At 45.8% G+C, this 27,801-nt stretch overlaps 1 protein-coding gene across 7 annotated transcripts in view; it reads left to right on the forward strand.

The window, feature by feature from the left end:
- Positions 1 to 27,801, forward strand: part of LOC147114995 (hepatocyte nuclear factor 4-gamma-like) — a 181,314-nt gene that overhangs the window by 120,690 nt on the left and 32,823 nt on the right. For 5 of the 7 annotated variants that reach the window (XM_085993195.1, XM_085993192.1, XM_085993193.1 and 2 more), the window contains 2 exons: positions 10,172 to 10,343; positions 25,748 to 25,842. In XM_085993195.1, the coding sequence (XP_085849321.1) occupies positions 10,198 to 10,343; positions 25,748 to 25,842 (241 nt within the window). In that variant the 5' untranslated portion in view covers positions 10,172 to 10,197. Of the gene's footprint in view, positions 1 to 8,193; positions 8,383 to 10,171; positions 10,344 to 25,747; positions 25,843 to 27,801 lie in introns of those variants that run through there. The other 2 variants (XM_085993189.1, XM_085993190.1) reach the window with 1 other exon arrangement.

Below are 27,801 nucleotides of genomic sequence, written 5' to 3' on the forward strand. Positions count from 1 at the left end.
GGAGTTCAGGCGCACTGTGCTTTGGGTGAATGAATGATTAGCTGGGCTATGGTACAAATATTTGCAAACTGGCTGTTGTCCCTGCTATTTATAGAAATCTTAAGCAAGGGGAGTGGCTGGCAGAGTAGTTTAGATTATTATCCTTTTGCCTCTGGAGCCTGGCCTTGAAGCGAGCCAGGATTGATGGGATAAAAGTCTCCTCTGGAGACTAAAGGGGACCTGAATGAAACGTGTTGGGGAGGCTCAGCTATGTTCCCAATTGGCATGAGAGAGACCACATGGGCAGCTCCTGTGGGAATTAGAAATGTAACATAAGTGTAGTATGTGTTCCCTTTGCAAGTTAGGCTTAAAGCAACTTGCTAGGACAATGAAGCAAGTTTACCCTGATCTAAACTAAGAGTGTTCACATGTAACTTGCTGGAACTGACCACCTTCATGAAATAAAGAATTCACCATCAAATATTTATGAATCAAAAAATAAAATCATGATCGATGCATCCACTACTTATATTCTAATTAAGATTTTGTTATATAAAGTATTAATGATTAACAGAAGTACATTCAACTTGGTAGTCATAATTATTTACCTAAAGCACCACTGACACCACAGAAATGTACAACTAAGCAAAATACCCACAGGTAACTGGCGCCTTCAGTTATGTACCAGTATACTTTGCATATCAATGCATTTATTTTTACTCACTCCTTTCCCCTCTCCCCCACCTCTCTGAAAGGCATTGCCTCCTTGTTGAAGTATGGATGGTTCCATGGGCATTGATTACCTCTAGGGATCTTGTTCAAATGGTCTTTTTTCATATGTGAGCCTAGGTGGTGAGTGTTGCAAGGCTCTTCGAACAGAAGGAGAGGTAGAATGCATCACAACCAAACAAAGTCCTTTGCTCACCTACACATTTTCACCTTGGTAGTGTTCAAGATTGGGAGCGTTGGCCAGTTACTCCTTCCCAAACTCATGCAGTTCATCAGTTAGCTAAGAAGTCACAAATTCCACTACTCTCTAATTGAGGGCGCAGTTAATAGGGTGCATACATACACACATATATATAAAGCGGTTGGTTTGTCTGTCCGTCTGTCTGTCCGCTATACACTCAGAAGTTATAGAGCGTACCTACACATATGTTATATCAAAAGAAAGGTTATGATCAGGGGAGTGTCATAGGCATATTTACTTTTTGGTCAGACAAAAATTGTTCAAACAGTATACAAAAAACTTTCAAAAATCCGCTCATTAGCGGTTGACCAATCCTACCGCTCATTAGCATTGAGTGACGTGATGGTTGACCAATCCTACAGTTCAGTGACCTGACGGTTGACCAATCGGTGCATCATGGGCGGGACCTAATCCTGCAGCCTCCCGAAATTATCGCCGCCATTTTTCCCCTGCTTTTCCTCCACAGCGACCGAGACACAGAGTGGGCGGCCGTCAACCACGCGGCCCGAGACTGCGTCAGCCCGCCGCATTGGGAGGTGAGTTGGGGTCACTCGGGCTGGGCCTCACAACCGCTTGGCCCGAGACACAGAGCGGGGAAGCGGTAGCGGGCGGCCGTCAACTGCGCGGCCCGATACTGCGTCGGCTCCCCAGAGCGGGAGGTGAGTTGGGGTCACGCGGGCCGGGCCTCACAACCACTCGGCCCGAGACACAGAGCGGGGGAGCGGCAGCGGGCGGCCGTCAACCGCGCGGCCCGAGACACAGAGCGGGGGAGCGGCAGTGGCCAGCCGTCAACCGCGCGGCCCTCTAAACTGCCCTGGCAACGCCGGGCCCCCCCTGCTAGTAAAGTATATAAAGAAGTTCATAACTCAAAGGGGGCTCCATTCCATTTTCTTTTTTATGGTCTCACCCACTTAAGGTGCTGCTTTTAATGTCTTGTTAACCTGAACCCCCAATACCTTTTCTCTTCCACATCACCCAGCTTTCCCCCATTCAAAGTGTAATTAACACTTTTGTCTTTTTTTTAACTGAAATATACCACGTTTACTGACATTGAATTCCATAGGGCACTTTTTACTCATTATGTCCATACTTGCTGACAATACTAATTCAGAAGGCATATTAAATCATTCTGAGGACCAAAAGAAGCAGCAAGAGATATTGATATGCCTCCTAACTTTGTATCATCTTCAAGTATGGACACCACTGTCTCTAGACCTATATCCATAACATTGATTTTTTTTTATTCGTTCATGGGATGTGGGCGTCGCTGGCAAGGCCAGCATTTATTGCCCATCCCTAGTTGCCCTTGAGAAGGTGGTGGTGAACTGCCTTCTTGAACTGCTGCATTCCGTGTGGTGAAGGTACTCCCACAGTGCTGTTAGGGAGGGAGGTCCAGGATTTTGACCCAGCGACGATGAAGGAACGGCAATATACTTCCAAGTCAGGATGGTGTGTGACTTGGAGGGGAACTTGGAGGTGGTGGCGTTCCCATGCGCCTGCTGCCCTTGTCCTTCTAGGTGGTAGAGGTCGTGGGTTTGGGAGGTGCTGCCGAAGAAGCCTTGGCAAGTTGCTGCAGTGCATCTTGTAGATGGTACACACTGCAGCCACGGTACGCTGGTGGTGTAGGGAGTTAATGTTTAAGATGGTGGATGGGGTGCCAATCAAGCGGACTGCTTTGTCTTGGATGGTGTCGAGCTTCTTGAGTGTTGTTGGAGCTGCACTCATCCAGGCAAGTGGAGAGTATTCCATCACACTCCTTACTTGTGCCTTGTAGATGGTAGAAAGGCTTTGGGGAGTCAGGAGGTGTGACACTCGCCACAGAATACCCAACCTCTGACCTGCTCTTGTTGCCACAGTATTTATTTGGATGGTCCAGTTAAGTTTCTGGTCAATGGTGACCCCCCAGGATATTGATGGTGAGGGATTCGGCGATGGTAATGTCATTGAATGTCATAGGGCGGTGGTTAGACACTCGCTTGTTGGAGATAATCATTGCCTGGCACTTGTGTGGCGCGAATGTTACCTGCCACTCATCAGCCCAAGCCTGAATGTTGTCCAGGTCTTGCTGCATGCAGGCATGGACTGCTTCATTATCTGAGGAGTTGTGAATGGCACTGAACACTGTGCAATCATCAGCAAACATCCCCACTTCTGACCTTATGATGGAAGGAAGGTCATTGATGAAGCAGCTGAAGATGGTTGGGCCTAGGACACTCCAACCACCACAGCCATCTTCCTTTGTGCTAAATATGACTCCAGCCAGTGGAGAGTTTTCCCCAATTCCCATTGACTTCAGTTTTACTAGGGCTCTTTCATGCCACACTCGGTCAATTAAGGGCAGTCACTCTTGCCTCACCTCTGGAATTCAGCTCCTTTGTCCATGTTCAGACCAAGGCTGTAATGAGGTCTGGAGGCGAGTGGTCCTGGCAGAACCCAATTGATGAGTAAATGCTGCTTGATTGCACTGTCGATGACATCTTCCATCACTTTGCTGATGATTGAGAGTAGACTGATGGGGCGGTAATTGGCTGGATTGGATTTGTCCTGCTTTTTGTGGACAGGACATACCTGGACAGTTTTGCACATTGTCGGATAGATGCCAGTGTTATAGCTGTACTGGAACAGCTTGGCTAGAGGTGTGGCTAGTTCTGGAGCACAAGCCTTTAGCACGACAGCCGGATGTTGCTAGGGCCTACAGCCTTTGCTGTATCCAGTGTGCTCAGCCGATTCTTGATATCACGCGGTGTGAATCGAATTGACTGAAGACTGGCTTCTGGGGTGGTGGGGACCTCGGGAGAAGGTTGATATGGATCATCCACTCGGCACTTTTTGCTAAAGATGGTTGCAAACGCTTCAGCCTTGTCTTTTGCACTCACGTGCTGGGCTCCACCATCATTGAGATTGGGGATATTCGTGGAGCCTCCTCCTCCCGTTAGCTGGTTAATGGTCCACTGCCAATCACGACTGAATGTGGCAGAACTGCAGAGCTTTGATCTGATCTGTTGATTGTGGGATCACTTAACTCTGTCTATAGCCTGCTGCTTCTGCTGTTTAGCATACATGTAGCCCTGTGTTGCAGCTTCCCCAGGTTGGCACCGCATTTTTAGGTACGTCTGGTGTTGCTCCTGGCATGCTCTTCAACACTCCAGGGTTGGTCACCTGGCTAGATGGTAATGGTAGAGTGCCAGGCCATGAGGTTACAGATTGTGGTGGAATAAAATTCTGCTGCTGCTGATGGCCCACAGCGCCTCATAGATGCCCAGTTTTGAGCTGCTACATCTGTTCTGAATCTATCCCATTTGGCACGGTGGTAGTGCCCCACAACACGATGGAGGGTGTCCTCAGTGTGAAGACGTGACTTTGTCTCCACAATTACTGTGCGGTGGTCACTGCTACCAATGATGTACATGGCAAAGAGCAGCATTCCCAGAACAGAACCCTGTAGGACACTGCTAAACACTTCCAATTACTCTGAGAAACTGCCCTCAATTCCTATGCTGTTTCCATTCAACGAACCAGTTTTTAATCTATTTTGCTACTTTCTCCCCATTCTATATATACTTAATCTTCTTTTGGTCTCCTGTTTGCTATTTGTCTGCCCAGTTACACAACTGAACTGTATCCTTCAGTAATTCTTTTGCTGCATTCTCTGTGATCTATATCCTTCTGTGACTCTCTTATTGCATCCTGACAGTTCAGAACCATCTTTGACCTCAGAAACCTGAAGGAGCTCCTTGAGAATAGTCTCTGTTATAAATTCAGGTTTGCTTTTGATAGTTTTTCAGGTTTAGTGGCATCAGTCACTCCTGTAAGTGATTTGAGTGTCTTATGTTTGATAGTAACACTTGGGGGTGTAAAAATGTAATCTGAACTGGCTATCTGTGTCTTTTGCAGATGTATTTCTTCATGTTGGGGATAGGGAAGTCTGGCCAGGATGTCATGGGGTCCAGCAGGAATAGAAAGGACATTTTGGAGCATTGGGGAGGGGGTTGGGGGTCAGATGCTGGCAGTACTGGCAGTTGCTAACATGTGGCAGCATTGTGTGGAAGCAGGATAGTGCATGCTTTGTGTGGGAGAGGGGCCCAAATAAATGGCACCCATTAGGACCATCCCACCCCATTCATGGTCCTGCCAGTCAGCCTCCTTCCCGACCCATCCACAGCCCCTATTGAGCCCTAAGGTACCTCCTCCACCACAACTTTTTTACATTTTCAGCTGGTTCCTGCTTTCTATTCCTGCCTTAAAGTGCTTAAGTGAAAATTTCTGCTTAAAATGAATGAGCTGGAGGTGTGCAATTTCTTGATGTGCACTCCCCGCATGACCCAGGAGCACAGAAGCATAACACTTAGCATTTAGTGTACTTTTACTTAGTTTACTTTAAACTCTTCTGGCTCAGGTCCTTTTCTTGTTGTCTTGTCCTGGAATGAAAAGCACAAGGGCTTCCCCGCTCAGGCCACCAGTTAAAATTGCAGTTGGGGCTCGATGCCATCATCGGACCCAGATCTGCAGTTTTAAAGAAGGACCCCGCAGGCTTCAGGTGTGTGTCCATGTTGCCTGCTCAGAAGAGCAGGTTAAAATAGAACACTGGGATTGGTGCAAGATGTCAACGGGTAAGTCACTTGCCCGATTTTAGCTGGAAGCCTACCTTGTGGATCACGTGGGCTTAGCCCTTCAATCAGAAAACAGATTGTCATTCATTCATTTAAATTACTACATTACTTCATTACTACAGCCTTTAAAATACATACAGATTTAGATTTTATCATGAGAATCCAACTCATTACTCATAATTCCCATTTCTAAACAAATACCGTGCACTGTGCAGAAAGTTATGAAATGTAAACGTTATTTTAAAAAAACCTGCAGCTTTAACATACACTAGGATTGCTTCTCATTAAAGCTTTTAATATTCCTTGATGTCATTTAATATATAAAATAAAGCATTTTTTTCATCTCGGGTATCCCCAACACTGTAAGATGTTTAATGTATATATGTGAGAGAAAGATTGATAAAGATAGATAGATCCCTTACAATCTGCCTTTGTGCAGAAAGTGAAATGTTAATTGCCCAAAAGCCAACCAAAGTGTTTGACTCTGGAAATGTCCTCCTATGATTGCTTGCGTAGACCTTTTGGGATATAAATTGAGGGTATTGACTGCACAGTCAGATAGAAGCCTCTTGCTGCAGGTCTTTGTGGATCAGGTGGCATGTCTCAGTCAGTCTCCTTGCTGAGCCTGAGACTCACCATGCACAGCTGCTTAGTCATGGCCGGGTGGCTGACTCTATTGAAGTAAATATGCTGCCTACAGTGTTTGTTCTGTGAGTTGTGTGTCTCCGATGGCCTTTACCCTCTTGATCTGTCCTCTCCTCTTGCTGCTGTTACACCAAGATACCACCAATGGCCTTTGCACCTGTTCCAGATAACTCCTTTAAGCTGGTTAAATCTGGGTGTCACCTGGAGTTCAATACTTATATTTCCTTTATAACTAAACTCTTCCCCCTTTTAAAGCTCTGTAGAAGTTTCTCCTGATTGACCTTGAATGAGGCCTTAACAGGTAACAATCTGTTTTTGTTTTGCACTAATTTTCCTGCCTGAATTAATTTTGAATAGGAACAATTCTCACAGCAGAGCTAAAGAAAGACAAATGGTCCAATCTATTAGTGTTGCACATCTCTACTGTGAAGAGAGAAAAATATGATCCTATAATGCCAAATCAGATTTTTACTGCTCGTGTCTGATTCAAGCAGATTATATCCCAGCATGATGAAGTGGGATACTCTCTTGGAATTTATTTTTTTATGAATGTAACCTTGTAGATAAGATTAGATTTTTATCAGAATATCAGTTGCTTTTAAAATTATTGGAGGCAGGGGGCAGAACATTGAATGCTGAATGAGTACACATTTAATAGTTGTAGAGATAAGATATATGAAGCTTTCTTGGTTCCATTTAATGGTGTAATGCAAAATCAGATAAGACTTGGTAGATTGTGACTATTATCTATTTTTTCTGAGGAAAGCATTTTTCACTATCTTCAGTATGAGCTGTGTAAAGTATTTTATAGTTCTTCAGTTGGAATTGTGTTTACTTTCCAAGTTCAGCTGCATAAGCAACATTCAGCGATATCCAGTGTACAATAACAAAGCAGGTTTATAGTTTTTGGCACTATTGTGATTTTATTTTTCAAATGTAGTTTAGAACAAATTGACAGAGAATAATTCATGAGGGGACCTCAGCCAGCATAGAACTGATGAAGTCACAAGTGTGCTGTTCCCGATTGTGCCCAGTATGTATAAATGCTTCATGTTCATAGAGAATATTTATACAGTAAAAGTGCTAAGGAAACTATATAAAAGATATGCAGATGTCCCCTCTGTGTGTAGAATAATGTACAGTTTGGAGTTTGTTATAAAGTAGGGGTTGAGATGATGCCATAGACTACAAAAGTGAACCTCAAGTAGTTTATCACTATCATCCAAAGATCAATGTATTCCTGCTTTAGAACACACTCTCGAGTGTGCTAATTCATTATAATAGAGAGAAATATTGTAGCTTCTTACCTTTTTTCTATTTTTAACTTACTAATCCCTGCTTTTGTACAAAGTTCTGTGGAACTTTGTGACATTCCAGCAATGGTTATCAAACACAGAGCATCATTTAATATAAGTGATGAGGACATTCAGCACTTTCATTGTATATAGAAGGCATTTGCCTTATTTTGTATCCTAATTTAAATGATAATGTTGGTACATCTTCTGAGAAGTCACACAGTCTAATAGGTCAAGTTTTGTTGTATTAAATCTAGCCTCATTCTGTTTTCCGTTGACTTTGCAAATAAATATAATTAGCAGTAATTGCCAAAGTTGAACAAACAGCCACAACATTTACTGGTAACAATTGAAAAATTAAGTCCTATGCACTTGATCAATATTGATATCTTCCCTTTACGCTTCATTTATGTTTCAGTGTAACTGTATTTTTATGTAGCAAAGTCCTCTTTAGAGCACTTAATGTAATTAGAAAGCCAATAACTATTGCTGACTTTCAATGTCAAATGATAAAACACACACTAAAATCCCATGGAAATCATAACCTCAGTTGGGTACTCTTGGTCCAGAAGTCGCAGCTAACATAACTGTGCAGAATGAGTCTGTGTCTTCAAGGACTCCTCCCATTCCACCACATAAAGTTATACAAGCTGATCACGTAGTTTATTGTGGGCAGCATTTCAAAATTCTGAATGTGTAAAAGACAATCTAGTGGATAGTGCTGTCGGCTAGTGGGACGTATAAGACATAGCTGTGCGTACATTTATAATGAGGCTGCCTGAATCGTTCTTGGATATGGACATGGCAAATTATAGTGAAGCTTTAGACCCATCTTACACTGCTTTGGAGTTTGAAAATATGCAGTTGCTGTACAGTGCCCATGGTAAGTTACAGTAGTTGGTTGATAATGCATTGCTTAGTTATGAAGATCAGTAGGTTGAAGTAATGTAAAGAACCAAAAGTAAATTGTATAAAGAATTGTTGAATTTAAAATAAGTTTTACTGTAGTTATGGTTAGGACTTCTCTATTGAGATTCTTTCTTTCACTCTTAATAAGTGACAGCATATTTGGCAGTGTTGTTATGAATCTGGGTACTGCTTTTTTAAAATCATGTGCCACCCACTTGCAGGCTGTCAATTAGTGTGTCAACAGCTTAAAGTAAAGTCAGCTGGAGTATTCCCTGCTTCATTTATTTCAATCCTATAATTTTTAGTCTTCTGACAACTTCAACAGAAAAAAGACTTAATGTACATTTCTGAGTTAAATGTCTTACTTAATTCATTTACTCAATTCATTTAATTTCATTGGAATAGGCTTTCCAATCATTGAGCTTTTTTTCCAGAGCTTAAAAATTATACACAACCAGTTTTTGGACGAGATGAGAAGTAAAATTTAGATATCAAGCTAATGGTTACCTCGTCTCTTCACTGATTATTTAACCAGTGTAAAGCTTTTAACTATTGGTTATTCTTTTATGAACTCAATACAGGATTAACTATGTACTTGTATGTACATCAGTATTTATTTCAAATTATTTGTGGCATACTGGTTTATGTAACGTGAGCTTAGAAATTACTGTTGGTGATATTAGCAGATGACTGCTTAATACGTTTGTATAACATTCCTCAGTTCATTATTTAATGAACATAACAAGCATCCCAACAGTCATTTCTGGGCTATGATGACTTAGACATTAGTTTCAGTATTTGTCACATTGACACTCTCAGAGTCTAATTCTATTCAGGGTCATCTCTTAAGTTTTAAGGAGGATTACTTTCTAAAACCTCCAAAGAAGGAGAGTTTCCCAATGCAGGTGGGAGAGTTAAGAGGAAGAGATCAAATTGAAGTTACGAATGATTAAATTCTACAGACTAGTCCCACTTATATAGAAAATATTGCTAATGACTTTCAGATTGTGGTTCAGATGATATTATAGTCCTGCTACACTAGTTTATGTTTTGTCCTTGATATCATAGTGCTTAAGAGTAATTATTTGTTGGCAAATGTACAAGACTTGTCATTTAAGAAATCATTTATGGTTACTTGTTAGAAGACAGCAGATATTTTTGTAACTGTGCCAATGTCAGTCTTAATCATTTCCATTTGAAAGCATGCCTAAAGTTCCACTGCTCCCTCTTCTGAGCATTAGAACTGAAAGAGAAAGTACATTGTTCCCTGTTTGGATTTGTATTAAACTACAAATTATAGTTTAATATATTTTTGATTTTGCCAGTCCTGAATCAGCCTTCTGAAACCATACAGAGATTATTTGATTTTGAATTTATGCAACTGGCCTGAAATTGACTAAGTACAGCACTGCAAAATGATACTACTACTTTAAATAAACACATCCATTTCTAAAAGATGGCTGTTTTTACAGATTGTGATAGGTGTTTTATTGCATATAGTTGCCATATGTGATCAAAGAATAACTGTGATAGCAAAATTAATGTTCAAGTGAATTTTTAGATCCTTTTGCTTCTGACAGTACAAAGACACTCATCAGAATAATAAAGGCATTTGATGTGGCTCACTTTGTAGTGTAACATAACAGCACATACTAATTGAAATGGCAAGAGAGGATGACAGGTGTCTGTTAGTGAAGATTTTTCATGGCTTTGTAACTGTGCTGCCTGCTAAGTATAACTAAGTATGTTCTTTCCTCACTCAGACACTTCTCCAACAGAGACAAACACCATGAACACATCAGACAATAGTATTAGCACTTTGTGTGCAATCTGTGGGGACAGAGCAACAGGAAAACACTATGGTGCCTCCAGTTGTGATGGCTGCAAGGGTTTCTTCAGGCGAAGCATAAGGAAGAGCCATGTATACTCATGCAGGTACACCACTTCGATCTCCTGCTTATACTGTATTGACATTGTGTGGCGATGCCGGTGTTGGACTGGGGTGGACAAATGTAAGAAATCACACAACACCAGGTTATAGTCCAACAGCTTTATTTGAAATCACAAGCTTTCGGAGCGCTGCTCCTTTGTCAGGTGAAGTGGAGAGATGCATAAAAACACAGCTTATATAGTCAGAGAATAATGTCAGATGTTTACAGGTAGTCTTTCTAACTGCCATTTATCACACCTCGGCAGAGAGATAATCACAGCAATCAAAGGTGTAAATGGTGTCCAAACAGGTCAGTCAGGAAAACATTACATCAAAGAACAATGAGGTGGGGTCACAAGGGGTCAAATGTTGCAGATGCTGGGGTCTGTATGAAAAACAAAAAAACAGACAAAAAACATTTTTTTTGCTGGAAATCACAGCAGGTCCGGCCGCATCTGTGTGGAGAGAACAAGCCAACGACGACTCGCGTCTGGATGACCCTACGTCAGGTGGGGTTACATGTAGCGTGACATGAACCCAAGATCTCGGTTGAGGCCGTCCTCATGGGTGCGGAACTTGGCTATCAGTTTCTGCTCGACGATTTTGCGTTGTCGTGTGTCTCGAAGGCCGCCTTGGAGAATGCTTACCCGAAGATCGGAGGCTGAATGTCCTTGACTGCTGAAGTGTTCCCCGACTGGGAGGGAACACTCCTGCCTGGCGATTGTTGCGCGGTGTCCGTTCATCCATTGTCGCAGTGTCTGCATGGTCTCGCCAATATACCATGCTCCGGGGCATCCTTTCCTGCAACGTATGAGGTAGACAACGTTGGCCGAGTCACATGAGTATGTACCATGTACCTGGTGGGTGGTGTCCTCATGTGTGATGATGGTATCTGTGTTGATGATCTGGCATGTCTTGCAGAGGTTGCTGTGGAAGGGTTGTGTGGTGTCGTGGTCGCTGTTCTCCTGAAAGCTGGGTAATTTGCTGCGAACGATGGTCTGTTTGAGGTTAGGCGGCTGTTTGAAGGCAAGTAGTGGAGGCGTGGGGATGGCCTTAGCGAGGTGTTCATCGTCATCGATGACATGTTGAAGGCTGCGAAGAACATGGCGTAGTTTCTCTGCTCCGGGGAAGTACTGGACGACGAAGGGTACTCTGTTGGTTGTGTCCCGTGTTTGTCTTCTGAGGAGGTCTATGCGATTTTTCGCTGTGGCCCATCGGAACTGTCGATCAACGAGTCGAGCGTCATATCCCGTTCTTACGAGGGCATCTTTCAGCGTCTGTAGGTGTCCATCGCGTTCCTCCTCGTCTGAGCAGATCCTGTGTATTCGCAGGGCTTGTCCATAGGGGATGGCTGATGGCTTCTTTAACGTGGTTAGGGTGGAAGCTGGAGAAGTGGAGCATCCTGAGGTTGTCCGTGGGCTTGCGGTAGAGTGAAGTGCTGAGGTGTCCGTCTTTGATGGAGGTTCGTGTGTCCAAGAATGAAACCGATTCTGAGGAGTAGTCCATGGTGAGTTTGATGGTGGGATGGAACTTGTTGATGTTATCGTGTAGTCTTTTCAGTGATTCTTTGCCGTGGGTCCATAGGAAGAAAACGTCGTCGATGTATCTGGTGTGTAGCGTTGGTTGGAGATCCTGTGCAGCGAAGAAGTCTTGCTCGAACTTGTGCATGAAGATGTTGGCGTATTGGGGTGCAAATTTGGTCCCCATGGCTGTTCCATGTGTTTGGGTAAAGAACTGGTTGTCGAAGGTGAAGACATTGTGGTCAAGGATGAAGCGGATGAGTTGTAGGATGGCGTCTGGAGATTGACTGTTGTTGGTGTTGAGTACTGAGGCTGTCACAGCGATGCTGTCATCGTGGGGGATACTGGTGTAGAGTGCCGAGACGTCCATCGTGGCGAGGAGTGTTCCTGGTTCAACTGGTCCGTGGGTGCTGAGTTTCTGTAAGAAGTCTGTAGTGTCACGACAGAAGCTGGGGGTTCCCTGTATGATGGGTTTCAGGATGCCCTCGACGTATCCAGAGAGGTTCTCACACAGGGTTCCGTTGCCTGATACAATAGGACGTCCGGGTGTGTTGGCTTTGTGTATCTTTGGGAGGCAGTAGAAGTCTCCCACGCGGGGAATACGTGGGATGAGAGCGCGTAGGATGCTTTGAAGTTCTGGATTGAAGGTCTTGATCAGTCTGTTGAGTTGGTGGGTGTGTTCTTTGGTCGGATCTGCGGGTAACTGCCTGTAGTGTTCCTGGTTGTCTAGTTCTCCAAGGCGACCTTCGAGACACACGACAACGCAAAATCGTCGAGCAGAAACTGATAGCCAAGTTCCGCACCCATGAGGACGGCCTCAACCGAGATCTTGGGTTCATGTCACGCTACATGTAACCCCACCTGACGTAGGGTCATCCAGACTCGAGTCATCGTTGGCTTGTTCTCTCCACACAGATGCGGCCGGACCTGCTGTGATTTCCAGCAAAAAAAATGTTTTTTGTTTTTCATACAGACCCCAGCATCTGCAACATTTGACCCCTTGTGACCCCACCTCATTGTTCTTTGATGTAATGTTTTCCTGACTGACCTGTTTGGACACCATTTACACCTTTGATTGCTGTGATTATCTCTCTGCCGAGGTGTGATAAATGGCAGTTAGAAAGATTACCTGTAAACATCTGACATTATTCTCTGACTATATAAGATGTTTTTTTATGTATCTCTCCACTTCACCTGATGAAGGAGCAGCGCTCCGAAAGCTTGTGATTTCAAATAAAGCTGTTGGACTATAACCTGGTGTTGTGTGATTTCTTGTATTGACATTGCCAAGTGACCCAGAGTAAATATGTGAACAAGCAATCATCAGTTTTACTAAAGAATCCCTTCTGCTTGTGTTTTGGTTCTGAAGTAGTCTCAATGATGTAGCAGTGTAGCAATTATTGTAGTAAACCAAATCTACAGTTTTAGGACCAAAAACAATCTTCAAGATTCTTCTTCTTCTTCTTAGGCAGTCACTCGGAACCGAGGATGACTTGCTTCCACATTAAAAAGAGCTCGCAGGTGACTGATTAGTCCAATGCGGGACCTACAGTCTCTGTCACAGGTGGGGCAGATGGTGGTTGAAGGGGCGGGTGGGCGGGGTGCTTGGGTTGACGTGCACTCCTTGCGCTGCCTGCGCTTGGCTTCCGCTTGCTCCCAGCAAAGAGATTATTAATTTATTCACAGCATTTTGTTTGGATTAGTTTTCATGGTATAAAGATGTTTTGTTTCAAACATTACTGATTACTTACAAATAAGGTTTATTTTAATCTTATTGCTTAACTTTTGGATAGGTGGAAATTTTTTGGGTGTATAGCTGAACCATACAGACCAAGAAAGTTGTAGCTTCAATCTATAGTCTGTGCAGGATGGCACTTGTCTTTAGGGTAGGCAAATGAAAAAAGTTGGCCAGCGTTCCTGGTTCTGATGGTGCCCAGTGTCCCCTACTGGAAAGCTGTATGTATTGATGTTGAGTGGAGATAGGATTAAGCTCAGCTGAGATCAGCCATGATCTCATTGAATGGCGGAGCAGGCTCGAGGGGCCGAATGGCCTACTCCTGCTCCTATCTTCTATGTTTCCATATATAGGTTGCTGACACTCACTGTCTAGGCTCCACATAAAGAATGGTTGATATGGTGAGCTACTACTGCAATTCAGGGTAGAATATGGGACTGGATAAGAAACTGGTTAAAAAAAAACTAACAGTACTCATGAGAAATGTACATACAATGACAACAAAAACAACTTGTATTTATATAACGCCTTTAACGTAGTAAAACATTCCAAGGTGCTTCACAGGAGCGATATCAAACAAAATTTGACACCGAGCCACATAATGAGATATTTGGGCAGATGACCAAATGCTTGGTCAAAGAACTAGGTTTTAAGGAGAGTCTTAAAGGCGGAAAGAGAGGTGGAGAGATATGAGAGGGAATTCCAGAGCTTAAGGCATAGGCAGCTGAAGGCACTGTTGCCAATGGTGCAGTGATTATATTTGGGGTTGCGCAAGAAGCCAGTATTGGAGGAGCACAGATATCTGAGGGTTGTAGGGCTAGAGAAGGTTACAGAGATAGGAAGAGGCGAGGCCATGGAGGGATTTGAAAACGAGGATAAGAATTATAAAATTGAAATGTTGCTTAACCGGGAGCCAATGTAGGTCAGCGAGCACAGGGGTGATGGACGACTGGGACTTGGTGCAAGTTAGGAGATGGGCAGCAGAGTTTTGGATGACCTCAAGTTTATGCAGGGTGGAAGATGGGAGACCGACTCAGAGTGCATTGGAATAGTCAAGTCTAGAGGTAACAAAGGCGTGAATGAGGGTTTCAGTAGCAGATGGGCGGAGTTGGGCAATGTTATGGAGGTAGAAATAGGCGTTCTTGGTGATGGCACAGATATGCGGTCAGAAGCTCATCTCGGGATCACATATGACACCAAGGTTGTTAACAGACTAGTTCACTCTCAGACAGTTGCCAGGGAGAGGGATGGAGTTGGTGGCTAGGGAATGGAGTTTGTGGCAGGGTTTGAAGACAATGGCATTGGTCTTCCCAATATTTAGTTGAAGCAAATTTCTGCTCATCCAGCACTGGATATCAGACAAGCAGTTAGACAATTTAGAGACAGTGGAGGGATTGAGAGAGGTGGTGGTGGGGTAGAGCTGGGTGTCGTCAGATACATGTGGAAACTGCCGCTGTGTTTTTGGATGATATTGCTGAGGGTCAGCATGTAGGTGAGAAATAGGAATGGGCCAAGGATAGATCCTCGGGGGCCACAAGACGTAACCGTGCAGGAGCGGGAAGAGAGGAATTTACATGCCTGCAAGAGGTCATTGGGTCCATCTGTCTGGTCCCAAAGTTTGAAAAAATACCATATTGTAGGAGTCGCTGGAACTAAACAGACTGCGAGACTTTCATAGCAGCAAAGAAAAACGTGTGTTAGCTTTATTAACTCTCCGCATGGACTGAGGGACTCGGCCTCGTCGCAGGGCTATGATGTCATCACACAATCGACGACTCTTAAAGGGACCCTGCCCCGATAACCCAACCAAGTTCCGTACATAACGTGGAACAATAATAACATTGGCTATACATAGTGAATTGTGTTACTGTCCCTATGTGGTCTCCGCCACAGACATCCCCCCCAAAATTCACTAGAACTGGCAATGTCAGTCGTTGAGGGGCCCGGATCACACGACCAGGGGGTCGCAGGAGGGTCCCCGGGCGCTCGGTGGTGGACTGAGGGTGCAGAAGCCGGAGGTCGGCCCCGGCGCAGGGGCTGAGCCAACCCAACGGGTCGGTCCAGATCCAGGTGGGCCGGCTTAAGACGGTCCATGGAAATGTAGTCCGGCTTACTGCCGACATCCACTACAAAGGGCTTGTCCCCGGCTTCCAGGATGCGGAATGGTCCATCGTAGGGTGGGTGAAGAGGTCCCCGGTGGGCATCGTGGCGGATGAAAACGTACTCCGCCGCACGAAGGTCGGGCGGAACGTGGGACTGAGGGAGACCGTGCTGCAACGTGGGCACCGGCGCGAAAACCTTGGCGTTGTCCAGGAGGGCGGACCACTGACGGGCTGCGGACCAAGGGTCCGTGGCGTTGGGGACGAAATCCCCTGGAACCTGCAGCGGCTGCCCATAGATGAGCTCGCCGGCGAGGACTGGAGGTCCTCCTTGGGGGCGGTCCTGAGTCCCAGGATGACGCACGGGAGTCTGTCGATCCAACTGTCGTCCCGGAGGCTGGCCCGGAGCGCGGCCTTCATGGAGCGATGAAACCGTTCGCACAGCCCGTTAGCCTGAGGGTGATATGCGGTGGTGCGATGGAGTCTCAACCTGAGGCCTTGGGCGACAGCGTTCCAGAGCTTCGATGTGAACTGGGGCCCCCGGTCGGAGGAGACGTCAGATGGGGCGCCGAACCGGGCGACCCAAGTGTTGATGAACGCCCGAGCCACATCGGCAGACTTTGTTGACGACAGCGGGACGGCTTCCGGCCATCGGGTGGTTCTGTCGACCATCGTGAGGAGGTGGGTGAACCTGCGGGAGGGCAGCAGAGGCCCCACCAGGTCCACGTTAACATGGTCGAACCGCCTCTCGGGCACCGCGAAAGCCGCCAACGGGGCCTTAGTATGGCGATGCACTTTCGAGCGCTGGCATACCACGCAGGTATTGGCCCAGTCACGAACGTCCTTCTTGAGCCCGTGCCAGACGAACTTAGCCGCCACCAGCTTCTGTGACGGCTTCCTGCCTGGGTGGTAAAGGCTATGGACTGCGTCGAAAACCTGCCGTCTCCACCCGTCGGGCACGACGGGGCGTGACTGCTCAGCGGAGACGTCGCACGGGAGCGTGGTGCCGGCATTGTCAAACGCAACGTCCGCTAACTGAAGGCCCGTGACAGCCGTCCTGTAGGCCTGGACGTCTGGGTCGGAGGCCTGGTCGGCCGCCATGCGGGTGTAGTCGATGCCGAGGTGTATGGCGCTGGCGACGGCCTGGGAGAGACAGTCGGCGACAGGGTTGTTTTTCCCAGCCACATGCTAGATGTCCGTCGTGAACTCGGAGACGAAGGAATGCTGGCATTGCTGACGGGCCGACCACAGCTCGGAAACTTTGGCCATGGCGAAGGTCAACGGCTTGTGGTCCACGAACGCCGTGAACGGGCGGGCCTCCAGCAGGAAACGGAAGTGTCAGACGGCAAGGTAGAGGCCGAAAAGCTCGCGATCGAAGGTGCTGTACTTCCGTTCGTTGGGGCGGAGCTACCGGCTGAAGAAGGCGAGCAGCTGCCAGGTGCTGTTGACCCACTGTTAATGGACGGCGCCGACAGCGTAGTCTGAAGCGTCAGTGGTGAGAGCGATCGGCGCATCTGGCAACGGATGCGCCAGCATGGTCACGTTAGCCAGGGCCCTTTTCGTGTCTGTGAAAGAATTGGCCATCTCCTCGGACCAGTCGACGTCAAGCTTGACAGGCTTGCCTTTGAGGGCCTCGTAAAGGGGCTGCATAAGCTGGGCTGCCCGGGGAACAAAGCGATGATAAAAGTTCACCATGCCCAAAAACTCCTGCAGGGCCCTCACGGTGAGGGGTCGCAGAAAATCCTTCACGGCCTCCACTTTCGACGGCAGTGGCACCGCCCTGTCCTCCGTGATGCGGTGCCCGAGGCGCTGGCGATGAGAATGTCGTCCAGGTAGACGAACAGGAAAGGCAGGTCCCGTAACATGGTGTCCATTAGGCATTGAAAAGCCTGAGCGGCGTTTTTGAGACTGAATGGCATGCGGAGGAATTCAAACAGCCCGAACGGGGTGATCACCATGGTTTTTGGGACATCCTGCGGCCAAACGGGGACCTGGTGGTAACCCCGAACGAGGTCCACTTTAGAGAAAACAACTTTCCCGGCCAGGCGGGCAGAAAAGTCCTGGATGTGTGGAATCGGGTAGCAGTCGGGGATCGTAGCGTCATTGAGGCGCCGGTAATCGCCGCACGGGCGCCAACCGCCGCCTGGTTTTGGTGCGATGTGGCGGGGCGAGGCCCACGGACTGTTCGACTGGCGAATGATGCCGAGGCACACCATTGTATCGAACTCGGCTTTAGCGATGTCGAGTTTCCCCGGGTCGAGGCGCCAAGCGCGGGCATAGACAGGCGGACTGGTGGTCGGGATGTGGTGTTCTACCCCATGCTTGGTGGCGGCAGACGAGAAAGTGGGCTTCGTGAGGTCCGGGAACCCGGCGAGGAGGCAGGAAAACTCGTCGGAGGCCGAGAGTGCGCTGGACAACTTCGTCGTGCCGGAACCACTGAGCGAACACTGGAGCGAACTGAATGTCTCAGCGTTGACGAGACGTCGGTTCTTGACGTCCACCAAAAGGCCATTAGTGCAGAGGAAGTCAGCGCCGAGAAGGGGGGTGGACACTTTCGCTGTAACAAAGTCCCAAGCGAAACGCTGCCCGCCAAAACACAGCGCCACGCTCCGTTTCCCGAAAGTACGGATGGAACTGCCGTTGGCGGCTTCGAGGGCGGGGCCGTGGTTCCCCCCCTGTATGTCTACGGTTGACGCGGGCAGGACGCACACCTGGGCACCCGTGTCGCAGAGGAAACGATGTCCAGAGTCAGTGTCCGTAATGACAGCCGACAGCCATGGTAGCTAATGAGTGGACCTTCGCGTTTCCCGACGCGGTAAAGCTGCACGGGGGCCGGCACTTCTTAGCGTTGGGGCCGAATTGCACGTGGTAGAAGCACATGCTTGGGGGCTGCTGCCGTTGGGCTGTGGCGGTGGGGGCAGGGCCCCGCATGGCCGCGCAGTACTGTTGCCCGGCGGAGAAAAATTTGTCGGCCTCCTTGGCCAGGTCGCGGAAATCACTAATATGAGAGTTGGCTAAAGCCGACCGTACCAGCCCTGGCAGCTGTTGTAGGAACAGTTCTCTGAAGAGGAAGCACGGCTTGTGGAGCTGCCGAGAGCAGAGACGATGTAATAATACTTCGTGTCATCCGCGGTGATGTCCCGGAGTGCAAACTGAGCCTCGGCCTGGGCGAACCAAGCGACAGCCTGCCTTCCCAAAACTCTGGACTCGGCCTCGTCGCAGGGCTATGACGTCATCACACAATCGACGACTCTTAAAGGGACCCTGCCCCGATAACCCAACCAAGTTCCGTACATAACGTGGAGCGATAACAACATTGGCTATACATAGTGAATTGTGTTACTGTCCCTATGTGGTCTCCGCCACAATATACTATATAGAACTTTATTGCCTACAATTCTGGGACAGGTTAGATAAACCTGTGAGTCTTTTCCAGGCCATTATTTTCATATGTTCAATTCTTCCCTCTGCCAAATATCTATCTCACTCTTGAATTTACCAGCACTATCTGCCTCCAGTGCCTCCCTGGGCAGTCTGTTCCAAACATCCACCACACTCTGCATAAAACACTTAAATCTAAGATAGCTGTTCTGCTTCCTTTCTCTTGAGCTTGAATCTGTGTCCTCTTGCAGAGTTTGTGATTATGTTAAACATATTATTCAGATTTACTTTATCTTTACCCCTTAGAATTCTGAATATATGGCTTTAAATCCCCTTTTCCCATCTATAAACATTTCCAATTTCTAGTGAATCTCCTCAGAGCTTAGGTGCCCAATTTGGGTATCAAGTTAGTTATCCTTTGCCAAAACCTCCCCAATCTTTGGATATTGTACAGTGACCATAATTGTACAATTTATTCTGAATTGGCTGAATAAGTGCTTTGTGCAAGCTAATTGCAAATTCATCAGACTAGGGAAGGGGAGTAAGCAGTGGGAATAGGAACATCGGAACAGGAGTCGGTCATTTAGTCCCTCGGGCCTGTTCCGTCATTCAATGAGATCATGGCTGGTCTGTGACTTAACTCCATATACATGCCTTTGGCCCATATCCCTTAACACCTTTGGTTAACAAAAAGCTATCAATCTCCAATTTAAAATTAACAATTGCCATTTGCGGAAGAGAGTTCCAAACTTCTACCACCCTTTTTGTGTAGAAGTGTTTCCTAATTTCACTCCTGTAAGGTCTGGCTCTAATTTTTAGACTATGCCTCCGAGTCCTAGATTCCCCAACCAGCGGAAATAGATTCTCTCTATCTACCCTATCTGATCTCCTTAATATCTTGAAAACTTCAATCAAGTCACCCATTACCCAGAGTGGATGACCTCACATTTGCCTACATTGAAATCCATTTGCCACAGTTTTGCCCATTCACTTAATCTATCAATATCTCTTTGTAATTTTATGCTTTCATCTACACTGCCTACAATGCCACCTATCTTTGTGTCATTGGCAAATTTGGATATACGACTTTCTATCCCATCATCTAAGTCAATAATAAATACTGTGAATAGTTGAGGCCCCAACACAGATCCCTGCAGGAAACCACTAATCACAGCTTGCCAATTTGAGTACCTACCCATTATCCCTACTCTCTGTCTCCTGCCGCTCAGCTAATTTCCTAACCAGGTCAATAATTTGCCTTCAATTCCATGTGCTTCAACCTTAGTTAACAGTCTCTTATGAGGGACTTTATCAAATGCCTTCTGGAAGTCCATATAAATAACATCCAGGGTCACTTCCCTGTCCACTACTTTAGTCCCCTCTTCAAAAAATTCAATTAGGTTCATCAGGCGTGACCTTCCTTTTACAAATCCATGCTGGCACTCGTTGATCAGCTGATCATTTTCAAGGTGTTCAGTCACCCTATCCTTAATTATAGACTCTAGTAATTTCCCGACAACTGATGTCAGACTAACTGGTCTATAATTCCCTGATTTCTCCCTCTCACCATTCTTAAATAGTGGAGTGACATGCACAATTTTCCAATCTAAAGGAACGGCTCCTGAATCAAGAGAACTTTGGAAGATTATAGTTAGGCTATCTGCAATGTGCTCATCTACTTCCTTTAAACTCCTGGAATGGAAACCATCTGATCTTAGGGTTTTGTTACCCTTTAGTGCCATTATCAAGGGGATATAAGCAGGCTAAGCGAGTGGGCAAGAACATGGCAAATTGAATTTAATGTGGAGAAATGTGAAGTTATTTACTTTTGTAGAAAAAATAGAAAAGCAGAGTATTTTTTAAATGGTGAGAGATTGGGAAATGTTGGTGCTCAGAGGGACCTGGGTGACCTTGTACAAGAATCATTGAAAGTTAACATGCAGGTACAGCAAGCAATTAGGAAAGCAAATGGTATGTTGGCCTTTATTACAAGAGGATTTGAGTATAAGAGTAAATACATCTTACTGCAATTATATAGGGCCCTGGTGAGGCCACACCTGGAGTATTGTGTATAGTTTTGGTCTCCTTACCTAAGGAAGGATATACTTGCCATAGAGGGAGTGCAACGAAGGTTCACCAGACTGGTTCCTGGGATGGGGGGATTTTCCTATGAGGAGAGATTGAGTATATATTCTCTAGAGTTTAGAAGAATGAGAGGTGATCTCATTGAAACATACAAAATTCTTACAGGACTTGACAGGGTAGATGCAGAGAGGATGTTTCCCCTGGCTGGGGAGTCTAGAACCAGGGGTTACAGTCTCAGAATAAGGGGTCGGCCATTTAGGACTGAGATGAGGAGAAATTTCTTCACTCAGAGGGTGGTGAATCTTTGTAATTCTTTACCCCAGAGGGCTGTGGAGGCTCAGTCGTTGAGTATATTCAAGACAGAGATTGATAGATTTTTGAATATTAAGGGAATCAAGGGATATGGGGATAGTGCAGGAAGGTGGAGATGAGGTAGATCAGCCATGATCTTAATGAATGAAGGAACAGGCTCGAAGGGCCAAATGGCCTACTCCTGCTCCTATTTCTTATGTTCTTATTTTTTTCATTACTGTTATTTTGCTTATGTTGCTTGTTTTAATTTTGTTGAGTCCCTGCTCCTGATTCAATATTAGTTTCCTTGGGATAAATAAGTAAAATAGTTAATAGTCCACACAACACAACACAGAAGGATCTGAGGACTACTCATGGATGGGTTATTAACATTTTCTGGGACTTATACTCTATTCCTCTGGCTATACTCTCTAAGATCTTGTTTGCTTTCTTTACAGTTGCTGCACACTATGCTGACAGTTTCAGTAACCCATCCACGAGTACTCCTCAGATCCTTCTGTGTTGTGTTACGTGGACTAATAACTCTTTATCTTATATTCCCACTGCTTATTCCCCTTCCCTAGTCTGATGAATTTGCATTAACATTAAACAATACTGTCCATCCCACTTTGTAAACTATCCAATTCTCTCTGCATTTGGTCCACTTGTCTTACTTGCAACCCCCTACCCTCTTCCACTGCCAATGCCCATCCACCTTCCTGCCCCCAGCCACAAGTCTTGTATTCTCAGCAAAACTAGGTAGTTTTGTTTCTGACTCCACTTCCAAATCACTTATATACATTGTGAACAGTAATGGCCCGAGCACTGATCCCTGAGACTGCTGGTTACCTCCCATCCTTGTTGATGCAGTGCCATGTATACCAGTTGAATACTATGAATACATATAGCCATAACCACATAATGTAAGTCTACATAAATTATGTTAAGGCCTCTGTGCAGTTAGACCATTCTTTGGATACTCTGTCCAGTTTTGGCTACCATGCACAAAAATGGTATACTGAATAAAGTGAAACCAAACGAAACCCAGGTGTAAAAGGGTGAGCTATGATAAAAGATTAGAGAAACTTAAGTGATACAGTCTAGAAAGAAGGTGTTTAAGAAGGCAGCTCACTGAAGTAGGAGGCTATAAAGGTCCCCTGGGCCACAAAGAGAGATGGCACGATCAGTGGCCGGCAAGCTCACCGCTCCCCTCAACTTTGATGTCATTTGATGTGATCATTTCAAGAACTATAGGGGAAATCTCAAGATATAGACATTTTGGGCAGGGTTTTCATTGGGCCGTGGAGGCGGGATTGGAGGCGTGTGGGGGGTTAAAATCCCGAAATTGGGGGGCACAAACCCATCCCGCACCCAACCCGCCTCCATGCCAGTTTCAAAGGAGACGGGTACCCGCCCCGCACTGGGACCCGCCTCCCCGAGGCGGGAAGGGGATTAGTGCCAATTAACTGCCTGTTAACAGGTAGTTAACAGGCAGTTGTTAGCCTAATCCCTATTTTTAATGTTGAAGTGTGGGATTCCCAACGACTCCAAACCACACCAAGTTAGAGGAGGCGGACCGTCGGGATGAAGGGCTTGGAGGGGTCGAGATGTCCGGTGTTCAGGTGAGTGATGGGTGCATGAGTGTAAAGGTAAGTGTTTTTGGTGTGTGTAAAGTGTTTAAATAAGTTTTACATACCTTTACTTACCTTTACAGCCTCCCTTCCTTCAGGTCTCTGGAGTCCCTCATCTCATCGGCACAGAAAGCAGAATGGCTGTGAGCTGTCAAAAATTGCAGCATTCAGCTTTCTGTTCCAGGGAGATCTCTAAATCATCCTGAGAGGAAGGAATTAACCTGGAGTGCAGATTGTCAGTGTTTGACAGCTTCAAACAGCTGTGAAACGCTGATATTTCATCTGTCAAAGGGTCTTGACAGATGAAATATCAATCTGTGACATCACTTGTTGCCAGGTGGCCCTTATTTGGCCTGCTGAACCCGCTGGGCGGGCTCAACAAGGTCAATCAAGTCAAAATCACGTGGGTTGGCTAGAACTCGATGGAGGCGGGACTACAACCCCGAAAGTTGTTGTCCCGACTCCAGCCCTTTATTTCCCTTTTGAGCAACTGATATTCCTTTCTAGACAATGAAAGAATGATGTGTTGATGCAGCAAAGAGGGTGAAATTCAGCTTCAGAGGGGGCGCAAAACAGGCGGTAGAGAATTGGCGGTCCGTTATTCACCCTGCCTGATTTTCCTTTCCATTCTCTTCAATGGAGAGGAAAATCAGGCGGGTGTATAACAGGCAGCCAATCTGCTACCGCCCGTTTTGCGCCCTTTGTCGAAGTTGAATTACACCCCCAAAATGTCCACAGAATAGAACACGATTCCTACCTTACATATTCATTAGCGTGTCTACCCCGTTAATATCCAGAGTCGCAACACCCTTCTGACTCCGTCTCCCAGATAAATTAACAATTCCTTTCTCTTATGGCATGAGCTATCTCTGGTTATAGTATCTACCATTTGTACCATAGTGTCCCCTCTTGTTAGGTGCCAGTTTTGAACTTAAACATAAGAGCAGTGAAGATTTAGGCAGGTGCTTGGCCTGTGGAGGCTCCTTCATATGGTATATGCTCTTTCCCATCTATCTATATATATATAAAAGGATACTTCTGTCTGTCATTCCGTCTGTCTGTCTGTCTTGAATTAACTCGAAAGTTATAGAGCGTACCTACACGTGCATTACGTCGAAAGAAAGCTGATGATTCCAGAACCGTCCTAAGTGTATTTACGTTTCGGCCGGACAAAAATTGTTCGCGCGTTATGCAAAACACCTTCAAAATTAAACTCATTATCTGCTAAGTAGCATTGATTGACTGACGTCAAGGTTGACCAATCCTGTGCCGGCACGATTGACCAATCCTACAGTTCAGTCGCCTGATGGTTGGCCAATCGCTGCATCTGTGGGCGGGACTAATGCTTTTCAACTCGGGCATCGGGCAGCCATTGCTTCACTACTTCCAGCTCAAACTCTGCTAATCCAGCTTCGAAAAAGTTAGTATCTCTTTTAAAAATTACATAACATTTATCAAAAATGTTTTATAAGTACTTTCACTTTCATCTTTGAAGCTATTAAAAGGTAGAAATGTTGCCCGGCAGCAGATTCACACAGGGACAGACAGACAGGCCCCAAAGCCTGGGACTCGATTTAAACCGCCCGGCCCAAAACAGCCCTGGCAAAGCCGGGCTCCCCCAGCTAGTAGTTGTATATGTAATGGTATTTGCACATCTCCAGTATTTCACTTCCAGTTTACTTGACTTACTATGTCCTTGCTCATAATGTTCTGTCACTGCTGCAATTTAGAATATATATCTGCTACTTTTTTCATTTTTATGTGTATCCCCTGCCGTTAATTTATAGTGATATTAATACTTTACCTTTATGTTCTTCTTTAGGTTCTGCACTTTAATCTGGATCTCCCACTAGCTCCTCCAAGTCATTCAGATCAAATAGACTCCTTCCATGACATACTGCCATACTTGTTGCCTTTTTTGGATAGTCGGGGGCCAACCTCCATTCTCATGTTTGTCCGTTACAGCTGTTGCCAGTACATCCAACCTGGTCATTTAAACTTGACATTGAGGCATTTTGCACAATTGTTGCACACTCCTAAGCTGCATTAACACTCCTTTTGACATTTGTAACAGTTAAGTGACTTATTAACTGTTTGAGAAGTGTTACAAGATCATTATAACAGATGTGTCATAATTGGCTTTCTTTTACAATTTCCACTAACTGTACCACATTCTCAGAAATCATAACATTTTAAACTAAGCATTCCTGCAGTTTCAATAGTGGGACATAATTTTTTATAAGAAATGGGCATGCCTCCTGTTTTTCTTGAACTGAGAAAAATCTAGGTCTAAATGCTGGGATTAGAGGGTCAACATACTGCAGGGATAAGCTCCAAGTGAGCCAAATGGTTTTTTCTCACTCTTGATTTTTCTTATGTCCTTGTGTACCACAGGCCTGCTGTTGCTTGTGTAAATGTGTTCCAACATGAGCCATGACCTTCAAGAAAGGAGGAAAATAGAGAGGAAAATAACCAGGAGGGAAATGAGTGAAACAGCAATACTGAGTCTTCTTGTTTAGATAAGTCGCTGTGTTTAGAAATAGAGAGCAGGAACTTGACATTTTATCTTTTTCAGTTTCAGAACTTAACTTTTTAAAATCCTAATGACAACCCTGACTGTGTGTTCTGGTTCATAGTTAGTTAAGAGTTTGCTATATGAACCCTCAGGTTTAATCGGCAGTGTGTTGTTGACAAAGACAAGAGGAACCAGTGCAGATATTGCAGATTGAAGAAATGTTTTCGAGCTGGCATGAAGAAAGAAGGTAAGACTGGCAAAAGATGATCAATTGAATCAATGGCCTAGAATTTCCTTGAAATGACTTGCACCACTGTTGCACCTTTAAGAAAAAAAGTGTTGTATCTATCAGTGGTCTCTAGAGGAAGATACATATGAGTTTCCTGGGTCTCTTACTTGCATTCCCATTGGTCCAGGTATTGGTATAAAACAGGTGTAAGTAGCTGAACTACCTGGAAACTTCTATGCAACCTTTACAAACATAGTTCAACCTGAACTCTTCAGAAGTGGAATGGGGACAAACAAGTAAGAGCGGAACAATGCTTGGCTCTTTCACTTCACTCGTCAAGAAGTTTATTGCATGACGTATCAATATTTTTATTACAGTTGTACCAGCTGTTCCCAAAGTGCAGCAGGGCATGGCACCAAGCCAAAGAATAAAAGAATGCACAACTTCAATCATTCAGACCCCCCAAGCCTTTCTGGAGGAAACTGAAGGCAGGATGAACAGGCTCCTGGGCGGGTGCCACCAAGTAACCCAGAATTATGAGGTTCAGGTGGCACCAGCACTGACTGCCAATTCTGTCACCCCCCGGGACTGCAGAACAGTGCTGCAAAAAGTTCCACATCCTCAGCAGGGCTGGCAGAGTAACACACTAGACATTTGCCATTTTCTTCCTTGCCCACCCTAGGCATGATCACACTTGTCAATCTCTCAAAGCAGCATCTGCATAACTAATCCTTCACAGTGCTCTCTGGTTAAGGAGGGGCTCCAACTCAGCATCTTGCACTATGGTTACCCAGCTCCCCTCACAGCAATTACTTATATGCACAACCCAAATCCCCTTCCTCCACTTTAACAGCATCATAACCCCATATCTCTTCACCTCTCTCATGCCACTTGGCACACACTCCTCAACTGCCAGCCTTACCGTCATTCACTATATCTTCTTGTAGAACAATTTGGCACACAATGCCCATCAAAGGCAGGCCACCGTAGGGGCATTTCCACCTTTAAATCCCTCACCACAGGTTACTGACTGCCATTGTCACCTTGGCATCCCCGTGAAGCATCACACAGACACAACATTCCAAACCCTTCTTTATTTCCTGAATCCCAAGGGAGTGATGCTCAGTCACTCTTGGCTTCTTCCTTCCTTTTTTGCAGATCCACCATAGTAATGGATGGCACAGGAGGAGGAAGATGATAATGATGATGATGAAGAAAAGGATGATGAGGATGAAGTCACCCAGGGTTCAGAGCTGCATGACCCTGGTGTCCCTCTGGATAGCAGCACATGCCAAGCCTCCAGCATTCCCCTCAGCACTGCACCGGTGGATCATGCAAGGTGGTGCTAAGCTGCCAAGGAGCAAGCTCAGGCCCATAAGCCCTTTGTAGAGCATGACCCTAGCCCTTAGAAGGCAGGGGGAAAAATCAAGAACAGTTGCCCATCGGGAATGCTATACCTGCCTCTGAGAAGCCGCAATGGCAGGTAGGGAGTGGGGTGTGTCTGTAAACCTGCCGGTGGTCTGACCCTGTGAGAAGCAGTCTAAAGTAAGTGCAGGTGGCAGTAGGCAGAATGGCAAAAAAATATGAATTAAAAATTCTCCAGCCTCTTCTGTTTCAGGAACTCCTCACTTTCATCTTAAACAGCTGATCCTGACAGTTGCTGCGCCTCACAGAACCAAGTCTAACTTACCCCGGGTGCATCAGCGGTCAAAATCCAGGAAACTTGATGGTGCTTCGCCACTGGCTCTCAGTTTGACATATTCAAATAAGGCCAGTGGTGACTTGGCAGGCCTGGAGGTCAGGTGTAGCCAATCGCAGCACTCCCGATTCCAGGAGCGCCGTGAAGCAGGCACACTGATTCCTGATCTGCGCTGTCATCGAGCGACACTCCCTGCCTGAAATAGAATCTTGAATTTTGAGGCTTTAGAATCCTGGGCCCATTAATTACATACAAACTTTCATCTATGTCCAAGGCCT

The sequence above is a fragment of the Somniosus microcephalus genome, chromosome 7, assembly GCF_052327205.1.
Source record: "Somniosus microcephalus isolate GS21.2 chromosome 7, FLI_Smic_1.0, whole genome shotgun sequence".
Lineage (NCBI taxonomy): Eukaryota > Metazoa > Chordata > Chondrichthyes > Squaliformes > Somniosidae > Somniosus > Somniosus microcephalus.